The sequence below is a fragment of the Hesperophylax consimilis genome, chromosome 14, assembly GCF_061612785.1.
Source record: "Hesperophylax consimilis isolate HC1 chromosome 14, BYU_Hcon_1.0, whole genome shotgun sequence".
Classification (NCBI taxonomy): domain Eukaryota; kingdom Metazoa; phylum Arthropoda; class Insecta; order Trichoptera; family Limnephilidae; genus Hesperophylax; species Hesperophylax consimilis.
The window spans coordinates 27,958,326-27,976,624 of NC_142849.1; the positions used below are offsets into that span (position 1 = coordinate 27,958,326).

The 18,299-nt window shown below is 34.9% G+C and overlaps 1 protein-coding gene across 1 annotated transcript in view; it reads left to right on the forward strand.

The window, feature by feature from the left end:
• Nucleotides 1-18,299, forward strand: part of LOC149418153 (uncharacterized) — a 218,806-nt gene that overhangs the window by 171,944 nt on the left and 28,563 nt on the right. Inside the window, exon 2 of the mRNA XM_089639356.1 lies at nucleotides 12,481-12,734. Within this exon, the coding sequence (XP_089495482.1) occupies nucleotides 12,615-12,734 (120 nt within the window). The 5' untranslated portion in view covers nucleotides 12,481-12,614. The remainder of the gene's footprint in view (nucleotides 1-12,480; nucleotides 12,735-18,299) is intronic.

The following is an 18,299-nucleotide window of genomic DNA, read 5'->3' on the forward strand; positions in this document are numbered from 1 at the left end:
AATTTGTTTAAGGTGACTAAATTGATAGGAAGTAACTACTTTCGTACATAAATCTTTTTTTGCATATGGAGCACGGTGACCGGATAAATCATCACAATGATAATTCATCACATCTTTAAAAAGTTATATAAAGTTTGGGAAAGTGATGAAACAAAAACTTTATTAACTGGGTTAAGTAGGTTAGGTTAGGTTAAATTTTTTTTCATCTTTTCTGACTTTATATCACTGTGTTAAGTTATCATGAAACCATGAAGCACATATCCTTAACACAATGTTTTAATGTTTCATTTCGTTTCCATGTTGCGTTAATTTGTTTAACTGCAGGTTTTTTTTAAATTTGCACGTTTATTTCATCAGTGTTTTTTTTTCAGTTTCAGTGCCATGTACGTTTTTATTTTTTGGAATAACCTTATGAGTAAAACTTCAAATAATAATATTTAATTACTGAACACAGGGGGGATTATAAGGGGGGATTCTTTAACGAAATTTCATTAACAGAAAAACGTTTAAGCATAGCTTATATTGTCTTCAATAATTAAATAATTTCTACAGTTTCATGCAAATAAAAAACATTAATATTTACCATAATTCATTTGTTACCTAATTTTCTTGTATGCTTTACATTACCGGGCTTACCACTGGACTATGACGGCCGGCATAGTCCAGTGGTAACGCATTGGACTGCCATTCCGAAGGTCGCGGGTTCGAACCCGGCGTGCGCAAATAAATTTTATTTGATTAATTTGTGTTATTTCACAATTAATTAATTAAAATAATATATAGTATATTTGCGGCACGTTCCAGAGTGGAAGATACTACCAGTATCGCCCTGGTGTAAGACCACCATTCAGAATTGAAACGTTGCTCCAAATGGCTTTAGCCGTGTTTAGTGACTAGATCTGAATAGCCAGGTACTTCCCCACCTTCCTCTTTCCCTTCCCCACTTACCTTCAGCCTCACAACATCCCCCAATTGGGGATGCCATAGTCTCACTGGCTCCAGACGGGAGCAGTTGGGACTCTTGTGAGGTATTTACTATAAAAAAAAAAAAAAAAAAAAATACCTACATCAATAGATGCAACCTGTTCTGAGGTTGGTGACAAAATTTAGGGTTATAAAAATTTCTATTTAACCCTTGAATCTACTAGAAATCACGAACTTAGCTAGGAAAAACACTATTTGTGGAAAACTTATGACGAACCTTTGTTGATGTTGCCTTTTTGAGATTACTCATCGTACTAAATATGTATGGGATCGATAAGACCACATCAAAACATGGCTGTACCGAAAGTAAACAATATTATTAAAGTTTCTCCTTTATTTTCTAACCGTGTATACGTATTTATAGTAGTACAAGCGTGATATTGGTGATTCAACATCACATAGAGAACGCCAAAAACTTATTGAGCCTAATCTACAGTTCGAGACATTTTAAAAGACATTTAACAACTAATATTATCTCTTATTATTGTAGAAAGCAATCACTTTGTGGTTTGAAATTTAAAAAAAATAAAATCCTTTTTGTTTTAAAACCACTAGTTTTTAATAATTTTTAGAACCGACCGGTTTCGCTTTACTCAAACATCTTCAGGGTAGAAATTATTACTAATAATAATAATAATTAATTAAGTAAATGATTATTTGTGGAAAAGTGTGTGGAAGGGTTTAGTTTTTCCTATGGGGAAGATTTAACACGGACATATAGCCGGAAAAATTAAAAAAAAAATAATAATTCATGATAATTTAATAATTTGTACCCTGAAGACGCTTGAGTAAAGCGAAACCGGTCGGTTCTAAAAATTATTAAAAACTCGTGGTTTTAAACAAAAAGTATTTTATTTTATCAAATATTATCTCCCCTAGTGACCGATTTCGTTCGAATTTGACCTAAAAAATTCCAACTTTGAAACGAAAGCTCAAATCAAAAAAAGTTACACTACAAAACGACTCTAATTGTTATTTAGATTACCCAGTTTACCGCCTGTAATATGAGCTATTGTAATATACATATAAATCACTTCCAACTTTCACTCATAAATAAATTACACCGAAACTGTCGCACTTTCATGCACTTTCTTACCTACCCCGTGTGCTTAATTTTATACTTGTTACATAACAACATTCCTCATTAGGACTTGATACCAAACGCCTGAGCTATATACATTTGTGTAGCTTCCCTTCGCTATTCTGTATGAAGCCTGGAAGCCTGAGGCCAGGCTTATCGAGCTAAAACTTACCGGCCGCTTTACCTGCTGCATATTTATGTGCTCCGTGGAACATTATTCACCCGAACTGGCAGGTTGACATTCAACATTCTTCGTACAGCTTGACACGGTTAACTTTGCAGTCGGTCAGTACGTAATCTTGGATATTAGGGATGACAGTACAAAATAAATACATTTTTATTTTGTCCAATCAGCTCCCGGCTAACCGGAGCCAGTGAGACTATGACATCCCCAATTGGGATATGTCGTGACGCTGACTGGTATTTGGAGGGGAAGGAGATGGGTAGAGGAAGGCTAGGATTATCTGGCCATTCTTATCTGTTCACCAAACACGGCTAAAGCCATTTCAAGCAACGTTCCAATTCTGAATTTTAATCTTCCACCAGGGCAATCATTCACCTCGGTGGCTTCGTCAACAAGCAAAATTGTCGCATCTGGGGCTCGGAAAACCAAAGAGTTATTGTTGAAAAGCCTCTCTATCCTTAACGTGTGACTGTTTGGTGCGGTTTATGGTCCGGCGGAGTCATCGGACATTACTTTTTCGATAATGAGGCTGGAGCAACAGTTACGGTGAATGGATTGCGCTATCGAGAGATGATTAATGATTTTTTATGGCCGTAATTAGATGGTATTGATCTGGACAACGTTTACTTTCAACGAAACGGCGATACGTGCCACACAAGCAACGAAACCATTGATATTTTACGATTGAATATCAAAATAACATCTCTTATTGGAAAACCCTGTGTTAGCTAAGAAGTATAATGTTAAATATGTTTTAAGGGGTGGCAAAAGGAGATGGGGTGTTTTTTAGAAATCTCTTGTAGACAGTGACCTTCCTCTTGTTTTGAAGGTCAAGTGTACAAAATTTCAGCAATCTCGGGATCGAACCGTAGATTTGAATAAAAATGAAATCCACGCTGCCCGCTACAGACACTGTTCTTTATAATATATTATAAAAACACTCTTCTTTGCGCAAATTAATTAAATAAAATTTACTTAGACACGCCGGGATTTGCATTCATGGAGGCCACCAATTATTTGTAGGTATCAATATATTGTAAAATATCTAAATAATGTAATATATTTACACGCATAATATTTTTTCGCAAAGCCAATAGCACAACATAAACGGGCCCATTTCGTCAGAAAACTGTAATAATCGGAACTTTTTAAAATATTAAAAACATCTACCTATTTGAATTTCCATTTTGCTGTAGGTTATGAACGAATTTAAATATTAGATGCAGAATTTAAGCCAATTTCCGATATCCTATCGAGCTGAAATTCGGCTGATAGACCCGTTGGCAATGACAATGCATTTTGTCAACTTTTGGTGGCAATCACGCACACACACGCGGACATATGCGTTTATCACTATTTTTTATTTAACTTTTTAAAAGACATTTAAAAAGTTATGAAAAATGATTTTTAACGTTTTTATTTTTATATACTTGAAAAATACAGAGTTTTCTAATAAGAGGTGTTATTTTTATATTCAAAGAAAAATGCCATTTTTTAATATAAATGATCGAATGTTTATTTCATTATAAAGAAGAAGGTATGCCGTTAATAGTAAATGACCACCACGACCACGTCTACAGGACCATATCCTTTTCATGAACTTTTCCATAAACAAATCGCAAAGTGGCTGCCTTATGTCCTCGATAGCCTCACGAATTCCATCTTTGAGGTCTTGAATCGACGCTGGGCTGTCGTAGACCTTCTCTTTCACGTGGCCCCAAAGGAAGAAATCGCAAGGTGTTAAATCACAAGATCTCGGTGGCCAATTGTGATCACCTCTTCGAGAGATAACAAGGTCCGGAAACTTTTCCCGTAAAAGATCAATGGTTTCGTTGCTTGTGTGGCACGTAGCGCCGTCTCATTGAAAGTAAACGTTATCCAGATCAATACCATCCAATTCCGGCCATAAAAAATCATTGATCATCTCTCGATAGCTCTTTGAATATCAAAATAACACCTCTTATTGGAAAACCCTGTAGTTTCGTGAATCATTTTTCGTAATTTTCACTTTTACCTCTTTATTATGTGAAGTCATAAAAACGAAAACAATTAATTTGTTGAAACGCAATTGAAATTATTTGGACAAGCGAATAAAAAATAAATATGGCGTCTTTATTTCGTCTTCTGGCCGCCTGCAAAGTTATACGTGTCGAGCTGTAGCGTCCTTCAGCTTTTATAGCTGTGTGCTTTATTCGAAAAACTTGTACCGAGATACGATAAATTAACATAAATGGTTTCTTGAGGATATGCATACATCACACAGAGCCTAGTTTATTTAAGTTGCCGTGAAGACAATTGAATGCAGTAGAATTGCGATCTACGAGGTGAATATTATGCTATTTCAAATAACTAAGTAACATATAATACAACAAGCTGACGTGTAACCGGTGTTGATAGGGGATACACATATTATTATACTATTATATTCGTTTTGTAGGCCTTTTAAAGATATACAATTCCGTATTACATCATTTTGATGTATCTCATAAGGTTTAGCCATCGTTAGCAATGTAAGCGGCCGAAAATGTTTTATTTACGACTTGATTACAAAACATAGACTTTTCTATACTTTCTATAAATAAAATATGCATTTATTATATGCATAAACCTTCCGGAAGAATTTTGCTAAATGATAGTTCAAAGCCTATCAAAATCCGTTTCGCAGTTTTGAAGAACTAAGCACACAAACAGACAGACGCGGATAACGATTTTATTTTATACTATTTAGAGATTAAAAAACAATGACAAATGTTGCGACTGATAATAACTGACTGACTTAATTAGTGATACGTTATTGAAGTCGCGGGTTTGAATTCCGGCTAGCAGAAATAAATTTATTATTATTTTTCGGAATAACTTATTGAGTAAAACCTCAAATTATAATATTTAAATATTGAAGACAATATTAGTGATTTTTAAACGCAAATCTGAAACAGAAAAATCAGAAAAGGAAACGGTCACATCTGGGACTCGAACCCAGGACCCTTGTCTTTCCGGGACAATGCTCTACCATGACCGTTTCCTTTTCTGATTTTTCTGTTTCAGATTTGCGTTTAAAAATCACTAATATTGTCTTCAATATTGAAATAAATTTAATTCACAAAAACGTTTTGTGTTATTTTACATATATAATACAGATACGTAAATAGTATTCATAATGTCAGGAAACAAGCGAGAAACTGGTGAATCGACATCACGTTTGGAGTAGATTTTGTTGCATAATTTTTTATTTGAATTTAGGTTTTTGGGTAAATCGAGTCGAAATTTTGAATTTTTAAATCAATTTGAAAAAAATCTGTGACCATATGATGGCGGTTGCTATCTGTTGTTTCATATAATGAAACTACGATTTTTAAATGCGTTGAAAAGTGTTGGTTCCAAAAATATTTTTAATCCTTTAGTTTAAAAAATAAACGAAATACTAGGATGGAAAAAAAAGTTTTTTGTGTCATCTAGATTTCTCATTTCTCACTTGTTTCCGGACTCTAAGGACGGGTTGTTTCGGAGAATTTGAACAATTCATCAAATTTCAACGTTCATTTTCGGGTTCTGTCAAAGTCCTATTCAAGTTCTGTTATTATATCATTGTAGGCTAGTTGCTTGACAAAACTGAAATAAAAACAGAACTTGAAAAAGTCTTTCACAGAACTTGAAAATGAACGTTGAAATTTGATGAATTGTTCAGATTTTCCGAAACAACCCGTCCTTAGTGTCGCCCTGATGAAAGACCACCATTCAAAATCGAAACATTGATTGAATTACATACAAGTGTTTTTGGTGACCTTATCTGAATAGCCAGGTGCTTCCCAATGTCCTGCCCCTCCCTCAACCTTACGGGTCACAGTCCTACTGACTCCGGACAGTTAGGGGCAGTTGTAACTCTTGTGCGGTATTCCCATAAAAAAACGTAAAGACCTATTGGTTGGTCGATAAATCAAATTTCTCACAGTGCCACTGCAATCAGCATGTACAACGTACATAGATATTTGAATGCATAATAAAACAGCACAACAAATTGCTTAGGATCTTGTTAGGATGTATTTTAATGGGAGGGATAACTGCACTATTAACAAAGATCCTCCGCCGACAATCTAACGAATGGAGTACAAATTCCTTGCGTGTACTGTCACTGACTAACTTCGCTTTCCACGCGAATTACGCTAAGTGAAAAGATCGACATATACCGTCAAATCATATACCGTCGAGATCAATACGACAAACCATTTTGTTTCATTGCCCACGTGTAGAATCAACATTAGAAAAAAATGCCCAATTTCCCGTACATATAGAGCAATATATCACAAAATTTCACAATGTGGACACTCTTAAAATTCAAAAATATCGACCAGATATAACGCGTACGATTATTAATTAATACGTGAGTATGGAATATATCGCGAACATCTCCTATCCTTATCCTATATTCCTCTTCATCTCCCCCTTACATAAAATTAATTGACACAGTAAAACTCCATCTTTAAACAACTTTATCATAAGATAAGATTTTTTAAACTAAAAAATTGTTTGCTTGTTAAATTGTTTTACCTTCATTAAAGAAATAACCCTTTGAGGGCTTAAAATAAATAAAATCAAATTAGAAAAAAAAACTAAAATATTAAGCAAAGAAAAAATTCAACAGCAAAAATTTTCAAATAATTATCCAAGATTTTATTTAGCATAAAATATGCTCTATATTTGAAAACAAAAGTGCGATTCTCAAAGGTTTAATTCCCCTGGAGTTTCACGGTAGATACCACCTTCAAACACAGTGTATAGGTACCTACCTAAGAAGTGAATAATCCTAATCAACCACTCTTATCATAATGTTCCTTCTGCTGTACCATCTGGCGGGCAATCTTCTGTCTAACAACCAATGTAAATGAGACCAATCATACTGAAGTTTTCTCTTTGAATCCTTTTGAAGCCGTCGGGAGACAGGTGACAGACGGCATGCGAGATTATCTCTCTGGCAATGCCGGATGATCCACTTCAAAGAAATTCTTCTTGGCTAACGTCTAACCCACTCTTCTCTTCACATCAAATGTAATGCGCCACTTTTCTCCCTTTCATTTATAGCGACGAGCTTTATTTTTCTGGAAAACTTCAAAATTCAAAATGCATTTTTAACCACTCGGATCACATACTGCTATTTATATCTGTCACCAAATAACACGTCTTCGTAAAAATCGACCTCCTTTTCTATTTCTTGGTCAGACATATAATATAAACAGATGTAGAAAGAGATATTTATAAACAGATTTATTTACCATAGACGCTACCATATAATTTGAAATAGTTCAACAGTTTTTCTGCTGAGGATTTTGGCAAACAAATTGTTTTATTTTAAATTATTTTTATATAAATCTAAAAAACTTAAGTTACAATAACCATTATACAACGTCTGTCTAAATAAGTTTGTTTTTAGATTCGCATGAAGTAGTAAATAATCTTTATAAGAATAAAAACCATGAGTAATCGATTTTTAAAACTTTAGCTGTGTTTTCTTTGGAATTATTTTGATTTATTTTGCGATTCGTTAAAAATCAGCGTTTTTTCTAGACCGGGAAGTAGCACGGATGATCGATATAGCCCCAAATCAATACGATATTAACGAAATTTGTCATCTATCGGCATTATCAATATCGGTTTTGGCTATCAACGGCGCGACCGTGCTCGGAAAATCGGCGTAGAATCATCGGCAGTCATGCCTATCGATCCGATATTACAAAGTTGTCAATTTCACCCCTTAGGGTTTTTTAAGGCCTAATGTTACCACGTTCTATCAATGCACGTACACATTATAATTGTGCAACATAATACGAAATGTGAATGGAGACTATTAGGTTTTATTATACGATTGCGTAAAGTGGATAAAATATTGAAATAATATCAATGTCATAATTTAATACAATCATTATGAACGTTTACTTCACCGCACGTTCGGTGATCATAACAAATATTATGTTACACCGTATGCTGTTAAATATTCATAACGTTTCGATAGTCTAATAAACTGTATAATCCACTGTATTTACAAGGGTCTCACTTTCTTTATGAATAAGGTGGAATATACAGTCTACTAGGTATGTTTCACGTGGTGTGATGGAAAACGTTGTTTCATGATTTGATTTATCGCACTTCACGATGGTTTATGGCACCCAGCACTACGTACATCAGCACAGGCAGCACGCTGAGCACGATCACGTAGCACTTGGCTTAAAAACACGGATGGCTATCTTTCTGTGATAAGGCAAATGATACCAGGAATTTTAATGACCTTGATATTTTGTCCGCAGAAATAACTCAACTCAGAAAGAACAGAACACGGAAGAGGAAGAGGTTAATTCTGAAACAGAATCCTTTGAAGAACTTAAATGCCAAGAACAAAAAAAAAAGACAAAAAAGAACAAGAAGAAGAAAAAAACTGACGGGCCTTCGGCTTATGATTTCCTGCCAAACAGTCGCCTGTACAGGCCAGCGGTAACTACCTTCCAAGTATTCAGGGTTGAGAAGAACAACTCCAAAAGCTCGATACATACCAGAAAGGTAAAACAATACTACGAAACTCTTGATTTTCGAACCAATTCCCGATCGCGGAAAGGATTCCAACCTGGGAAAGTTCTCCATAGCCCCCCGCCCGCTCTTCTCGGTAACAGGCAGCAAGCTCTCGCCAGGTACAATGGCTCCTCGGCCTCGTGGCTTTCGGACTCATTATGCTGCAAGGCATTGAACAGACAAAAGCAGAGGCATCTGTTCACGCGACCAGCGAGCAGCCAGTGTTTCAAAACGTCAGGGCTAACCCAGCAATCTTTAGCTTTACCCAACTACAGAGCCCTTTCGGCTAAAGAAATAATCGATTCCCTGACGAATCAGATCCGAGACTTTAAACTAGCCGAGATAGACGCCCTCGCGAGACTGGAGGAAGAGGAGAAAAACAGCCCCAGAGAGGCAGTTAGGTATTCCTCTGACACCAACAATAACAAAAGGTCACTCAGGAAGTCACCTATCTCCTTCAGGAAGAGTCTGGCTTCAAGTGGCAGTACGTGCAAAAAAGAGTTTAAAAAAGAAGAAAAAAAGAAATCTGAAAAGATTATCAAAGGCTCTGTTAGAAGCAAAAGTGTAATTGTTCTCAAAAAGAATTCCGCCAAAGAAACTATAAATGATGGTTTCCCATCTTCAAATATCACGTTCATCCCGCGAGATAACACCAAGCATCTTCCGTCAATAATCACCAGATCCCTGAGTAGTATCTCCACTAAATCAAAAAACGAAATAGATTTGTGTGCCAAAAGTTTTAACCAGTACAACAGTGAACCTTCTGAAAAGCCAAAGACAATTTTAGAAGTGAGAATACCTTTCGTGACAGTGCTGACAGAAAGTGAGTCTTCTCTAGAGACAGTCATCTCTGTCTCAAGTGTCAGAGATATTCCGCAGCTAATTGATGACATCGATGAAATAATCGGCAACAGCGGAAGCTCAGCCGACTCTAGAAAGAGAAGCAAACGCCTCAGAGACGATGTGAACTGTAGAAAGATCAATTTCTTGCTGGAACCATCAAAGAAAACTGAAAGAGTGAAATTGCTCAGCGGGAAAAAATTAACGGAACACAAAAACCAGACCAAATCAGCTTCGACCAAAATAAACTCTGGAAGGTCGTCTTCGGAAAGATATCTGTACCATGCTGGCTCTCCCAGCAGCCAAGGAGAACTCTTGAAAAGATTTTCCAGTCATACAAAGGATGCTAATACAGCTAAACTAAAATCCCAGTCGATCTATGCTCAAACTTTGAACACCCGCAGTACTTTGCATATGACTGAGACCAAAAATTGTGCGTCCGGTCCCCCGAAACTCAAAAGACAAACTAACCCCTGTGTACATTAAAAAAGAAAATTTTATGTGAGTATGGTCTTAATTTTAATAAAAATTAGTCAAATCGTTGTTTAGGAGATTTGAATGTACATAGATGTGCTATTAACGCCTTGGTATCGATCGGTAATAGGGATCAAAAATGTTTTTTTTATCGATAATGTCGGTAATTTTTTACCGTTCCGTGGCACCGATGCTCTTCAAAAAAAAGTTTACGTCGACTGAATTAAGCATATTTAGTCGACGTGAATTACTATTATTTTTATTCGTTGTTTATCTGATTAACTTTGCGTAGAAATGCTGCAAAAAGCGTTTTTTTTAAATTCTGATTGAAAAACAGTTTTAACATTATGACTGCGAATAATGCGTATGCCATTTTGAACTGCTTTTAAGAGGTTCAGTTATTCATATAATTATGTTGCCTGCAACGAAATTTCAACACATCTAGACCCGTTATTGTTTCACAAAATTAACAAAAAATTTGGCGAGTTACAAACACTATTATGTTTTCACTAAATTCTTTATTTAAATGTTGAGCGAAATATATGTAGACCGGGCGGCGTTTTTGCATATAAAAGTTGCGGCAAATACTATTTCCTTCATCACGGGTGTGATTGAGATGACAAGATACGCTTACTCGCTTGCACTAAGACAAATACAGAATGCTATATAAGATGACCTACGGCCAGTGGGCTTTTTTCATAAACTTATGTGTTTCTGCGTTCGCTATCTCGCTCTCTCTAATGCCGCTTAAATTCTTCGGGAAACAATCAAAATAATCGTATTATTTCTAATAATAATTCATTTGCGTGTATTTACGAATGAAATGTTATCCCTTGGCTTTCACAAACGAGTGCATTCTGGCACACATTTTCGCAATTTGGTTAGAAATAGCACACGACCTCACGCGACGCGTGACAGTTTAGTACAAAACAACCAAATCGAAAGTACGACAATTGCCGTGTCTTTTGCTTGCCACTCTGAGATCTCTACAACATGTCGATAGTTTGTAAGATCATTGTGTAATGTCATTAGTTGCCTGCATATTTTGTCATTTTAAAACCCGAGTGGGCCCAGAAGGCATACAAATATTACATAGCGTTCTGACCACAAATATTTTATTTTTGACAATTAACATGCAAACGTGTTTTAAATAAAGGTGCTTAAATAGATATTATATTATAATATTAGGTAAATGAATACTTTGCAAACATTCTACTTATAAAATACTTTTTGTTTTTTTCTTAAACGTCAGTTCCATTTCAACTTTTTTTACCGATTTACACACAAACAGATTAAAATTATTGTTACATTAAATTGTCTACGTTCCAAAAGTATTTCCGGTAAATATCTTCAGATAAACATGTCTTAAATACAGAGGCCTTACTAAGAAATGTGTTATGAATTTTACACAACTGATAATCAACCCTTATTTTTCAACTGTTAATCAGTATCAGTTAGTGTTATCAGTTGTGTAAAATTTAAAACGCGTTTATTGGTACGAGTTGGCCAAAATAGTACATAACTAGTATTTGCATACAGTAAATGGTTAAAATACTAGCCAATTATATCAGGAATACCAACAAAAGAAAATGTCATAAACAGAAATCATTCCAGCTGTCATCCCATACAACGAAAGCGAATTTTCATTTTACGTAATTAAAAAGCTAAAATTAAAAATTTCCCAAATGCAGTCAGATTCCTTTTATAGTAATTGAGGTAAATCAGAAGGTTTTATTTAAAAATATTTCGTATAATCCGTGTCCAGCGATTCCGAATATTTACCTTAAGTTTTTATTATATAGGTACGTTGGTAGGTTGACCCAAAATACGATGATAATAATTTTAAAAATGCGCGTTTTTTATGAAATATCACCTCAAAAAACAGCTTAATACGCAAAAAAATATAATGAGCACTTGGTTTTAACTCATTACTACAAGAAATAAGTATTTATTTCGTAGGAGATGGTAAAAGATGCATTGAAGTTCCATTGTTTCTCAATAAAAGTGAAGTTTGAAGGTATATACGTATAAATTATTGAAATAACCCAAACTAACACGCTAAAAACCTATTTTTTGCATGTTAAAGAGCATTAGCATGCAGCGGAATTCGACAAGTTTACCGAAAATGTTAAACTTTGTACTGAAATATGTCAGTTTAAAAGTTAACGTTTTGACTTTTTAATCGAATTTATGACTTTTATATTAAAAAAAGCAAGATTCACACAAATCCCAGTCAGTTTGGCGTCTTTTTTACAAAACTGCCAGTTTGAGTATATTTTTTACAAAACTGTCAGTGTGAGTATATTTTTTTTAAGTAAACTGTCAGTTGGACATTTTTAATCACCTTAAAATTCATCCCCAGGGCGCGCCGTTGACCCCCGTCCTCCCAGTCGCACGACGGGTGGCGTGGGCAGCCGACTGGTGCTGTGCGAGCGGACACAGGAGCTCCCGGGCCCCCGTGGTCTCCGGCCGGGCCCCGAGCGGGAGGGCCCCGCCATGGCAGGCAGCGAGCCCGCGGAGGGCAGGAAGGGGGCGCGGCTCAGCAGCAACGAGGACTTGTCAGAATATACGGATGCGGATGAGTCCATATCGGCGCCGACTGAATTTTTGGCTGAGGTGACTATAATTTATTTTAATTTTAATTCTATTCAAAAATATGTTTTCTTATGTGAGGTCCGTGGTCTTTAGATACAGTAAAACCTGCACTTGGTTTTGTATTCAGAGATTGCATTTAACTCCCGCTGTCTCACATGTAAGAATGATATTTTTAGGATTGTGAGAAATAATTTGGAATATTTAAGGCAACACAATACCCTAAAATGTGAAATTAAAGAAGACGTGTACAAAAATATGCGACGCATAGCACTGCTGTGTTGGAGGGACCGATGGTCGAATTTGGTCTAGCAGGCATAGAAAATTTGACTTAATTCTGTTAATGGTATTAATTAGTTTTACTGTTAACTGTTTCAATATTTTATATCAGTAAGTTTTCTTCGTGTAGGCCTTTTCTAGTCCCGAGCCCCAAGCGACTGCCCATGGTACTCATGTGACTGCAACGCCACTGTGTTTAAGCTAATAAAATTATCAAACACTCCGAGGACCTAGCGCATTGTTTTTTTTTTCGAAAAAACTTTCCTCGCCTGACGTCAAAAATGTAACAAACGGGACCTGAAATTCGTATTTTATTATTATTTCATTAACGAGGGCTTTCTGTTTGTTGATCACCCTTTGGCACGATTTAAAAACGTTTGAAAAGGGTTTTTTTTTAATACGGAGAAGTAATTAGTTATCTTGAAAGGTCTGCGCAAACACAGCGTCAAAAATGCGCTGCGTAGACAGTATCGGTTATCACCACTGTTCGGGTAATTTCTAGAAGTGTGATCTATACCGATTGAAATGAAATACCTATTGAATGAAAACTGATGAATCTTGACTCCTAGACACCAGGAAATTGATGGTTTTCCTATCGTTTCGCTTGAGTAGAATACAAATAAAAAAATAAATTACTCAATAAAAAATATAAATGTAAACTACTGAAAAAAAAACATTTTTTCAATAGAAATGTATGAACGCGTAAAAGAATCAACTTTAAAAAAATACAGTATTATAGTTAAAATTATCTGTGACAGTTTCAATTGATTTACTTTTTTTCTTTCGTATAAAATTATTTACAAAATAAATAAAAACCAGTTTTGTGCTTGAAATCGAACTTTTCAAGATTCCGTTTGTCAAGATTACCTACAATATAAGGTATACCAAGAATACACACATTTTTGGCTTGTAGCTTCCCCTTTACAAAATTCATTATATCTATAGTCAATTAGCGATATTTGCGAGCACGGTCAGAATATGATTCTGACTCTAGGTGGACAAAAGCCGTTACCTTTAGCGCGGCTTCCATAGTGTCGGATTAACTGTCAATAAACAAAACTTTTAGAACAATGTCGTTAGTTATGTAAAATAACTGGCTCTAATGAATGTAGAACTAACGGAGCTAAGTTATAATTGAAATAAAACTTTTACACGATCCATAGACTTAAACATACCCGCCTCAGAACAGAAATCTTCTAGTGAGGCGGTTTACTTTCATGTTTGTAATATTGATAATGTTATTGCAATAAACGCCCGGGTTGCCGGATATTAAAAAAAAAAAAAAATCATCCAAGACGCGATCAATTGATTCTATTCCAGCTAAAGGTTGTTAGTTATGAAACTAATTAACTGCCTTTTTTAGTGTCAAAAGTACATGCGGGCTGCCAATGTATATTAAAGATAATATTTCTATTCGAGATTGTCAATTAATTCGTCTTTCACTTTTGCACAGCCCTTTGACGATTGGGAATGTCAATTCATAGACAGTAGCGCCAGTGTTGCCAGCGTATGTCGATGTCTTATTTATTCCATTATCGATATCGGTCTGGCTATCAACAGAGCGACTGTGCTCGGAAAATCGGTAGTTTTTTTAAACACCAACATCTGCGATTGCCCTCCTCTAGAAAAAACAGAACAAATAAAGTATCTAGGAATCATAATTGACCATAACCTTAGATGGATACCTCACATCAAACAAATCACAAATAAACTTCTCAAAACAATACACATTTTCCTAAACATAAGAAACATATATAAAATAAAACAATTGAAAACAATATATTTTGCACTCTGCCAATCAATAATAGAATATGGAATTATTGCTTGGGGAGGAGCAACAAACTCGGCTATCAATTACATAGAAACCGCACAGAAAACGATCTTAAAGGTAATACTAAAAAAACATAGACACTGATACAGGCCGAATATTCAACAGCTGTGACGTACTAGATATACGCCAATTATACGTTAAAACACTACTAAACTACATTTTTGACAAAAAAAAAATTTCAACATACACAAAATAACACTAACAGACCAGTTAGACAAGCGTACAAAGAAAACAGAAAAACTTCGACAGTAAATATTAAAGGTAATACTCAAAAAACATAAACTAACCGACACAGACCAAATATTTAAAAGCTGTGACGTACTTGATATACGCCAAATATATGTTAAAACACTACTAAACTACATTTTCGACCAAAAAACAAACCCCAACAAACACAAAATATCACTAATAGACCGGTCAGACAAGCGTACAAAGAAAACATAAAAACTCCGACGGTAAACACTACCTTTGGACAAAGACACCATAAATACCACGCTATTAAAGCATTCAACAGTCTTCCACTTGAAACAAAAATTGAGGAAAATAAAAATAAATTCAAACACAAAATAAAAAAATGGATTAAAGAACAAAAAAGACAATATTACCAAAATTCTATAACATAAAAGAATAAAACATATACACGCAACACAAAAAAATATATAAAACACGCAACACGCACAAACACATAAATCATTATAAATGCCGATTTCCATTCTCTTTTAATATTTTTCTTTTAGTGTGATAATTATATTTTAATTTGTAATCTTTATTTTTAGTTTAAATTTATCTTTATTTTAATGTTGTTTTATTTTTAAATGTATAAATTCTTATATTATAAAATGGGGGCCTCAGCACGGGTAAACAACCCAGTGAGGCCAACATTACTTGAATTAAAATAATGTAGCAACAATAAAAAAAAAATAAAAAAAATTCAAGCTTTGGACATAGACACTACCAATACCATGCTATAAAAGCTTTCAACAGTGTAAAACTTGAAATTAAAATTTAGGAAAATAAAAATAAATTCACACACAAAATTAAAAAATGGATTAAAGAACAAAAAAGACAATATTACCAAAATGTCATAGCATAAAATAAAAATAAAACCTACACGTAACACACAAAACCAATATAAACACACATCACTCACAAACACACAAGATTATTTTCAATGTACATATTATTTTTTAGTTTTAAATATATTATTGTGTATTTTTAATTTTAAATGTATTATTTTCTCTTTAAATGCATTATGTAGATTATATTTTCATATTATAAAATGAAGGCCTCAACACGGGCAAGCCACCCAGTGAGGCCTACATTACTGTAAAACTTAAAATGTAAAAAATATGTACCAAATAAAAAAAAAATAAAAAAAGTTACGCCTATCGATCCGATATTGTAACATTATGGATTTCGCTGTGCTAGACCCCCCGATAGAACCAATTGAATTGTAACATTTTTTCAAGAAATAATTTCTGTACTTGAATCTTACAATCTTACAATCTTACAAGAATCAGGAAAAAATGTGCATACTTTCGGCACGTGGACACTGGACATGTCTACAATAGCCAGAACACAGCGGTGGTTGTAGTCATGTCCACTTAACAGCATTTTGGGTCCGTAAGAAAATGGAGAGGGAAGATTTTTAATGAATCGGTCATTAAGTTATGTGGATACAGCAAACAATCAAATCAGTGCTATATAGTCTTTATCTACTGTACTAATTTCACCTTTCCAGCCGGACTCTCTCGACCCATCGCCTTGCACCATGATTCATACTTCCGTCACTCTTGGACACACAGACCCTCAGATTCCTACCCAACCTTCACACATTTTTCCTTCCCAGAACCTCCTCTCCTTCATTTTCTTAAAGATCCTCAACACAGCATCCCCAGAAATGTGGCGCTAATGTAAAATATGTAACGTACAGTAGGTAGTGGTACTGTTAAGGTTCAAAGTAAAATGTGTATTTTAAGTGCTTGTCTAGAAACAGACATTAGATTTTTTTAAATTCTTTTTTTTATTTATTACTTGTAAATTATTTAACATTATAAATGATAACAATATGCATATATAATTTTTTCGTTTTTTTTTATTCTTCTTCTCCATAAGTTGAGCTCCAGGAGCTCGTGTTTATGGGAGGAGTATTTACAATTAGTTCTAATGATTTTTTAAACAATAATCAAAAACTTATGATATAAATACAAACATAATATTAACATAGGTACACAAATTAGAAAAAAGTGTTTTTAAAGATAATTAAAATAATATATCTTCTTACAGATTAAGTAAGCGTGAGGAAATTAAGGGTACAATATATCAGGTAAACAAATTAGAAAAATAGTTTTTTAAAGACAATTAAATTAATATATAAATATTTTTTTGATGAAACATGGCCACAACACTGTTACCTTCTGCATCAAAGGTTCCCAACCTTATCTGGCTCACCGCCCACTTTGCAAATGTAATTTTCTTAAACGCCCTCTCCTCTAGTCTTCAGTCCTCCATTGATATATTTTACACCAAAGGTTCCCAAACTTATCTGACTCACCGCCCACTTTGCAAATATAATTTTTTTATGCGCCCCCTCCTCTAGTCTTCAGTCCTCCATTGATATATTTTACACCAAGGTTCCCAACCTTATCTGACTCACCGCCCACTTTGCAAATATAATTTTTTTATGCGCCCCTTCCTCTAGTCTTCAGTCCTCCATTGATATCTTTTACACCAAAGGTTTCCAACTTTATCAGGCTCACCGCCCACTTTGCAAATATAATTTTCCTAAACGCCCCCTCCTCTAGACTCCAGTCCTCCATTATTGAACAAGCCTCATATTCCACTAATAATTATGGAAATGGGTGGATTTTCCACATTCTGAGATTATTCATAACACGGAAATGTTGCTTTTCTGACTTAAAAATAAGTTTTTTGTCAAACAATTGTGTCAAAATAATAAAAACACTGATAATAAGTCAATAATTCCTATCGTCAATTAAATGGTTCATATACAAGATTCTTGCTGTGATGTACCGATGTGACATATGAATTCATTAAGATTTTTTTAAATTTTTCTGACCGTCATTTTAGTCGCTCACCCAGGGTCAACCCTAAGCCTGGCGCTAGTAAAAACCTCAAGGGCGTTGTTTCTGGTGTTAGTTATTATCAGCTCCCTGGCTCCTTGGTGCCTTGGTAATTCTGCGCCCGAAACCGCTCCAATTGTACATTTTCACTGCCCCCATTTGCTGATCTTATCAACGCCCCCGGGGTGCGGTACCGGCTCTGTTGAGAACCACTGTTCTACACAGCACATTTTTGAATTTGCATACATCTACGCAGACTGTAAGATGGTTCAAATGAAAATCAGGCTGAGAACTAATTGTGGAATTCCACATAGATCAATATAATACATCCAAAGTGATTTTTCGTTCACTTATTGAAATTTAATATGTTTTCTCATAAGTCTAGAAAAGGCCTAG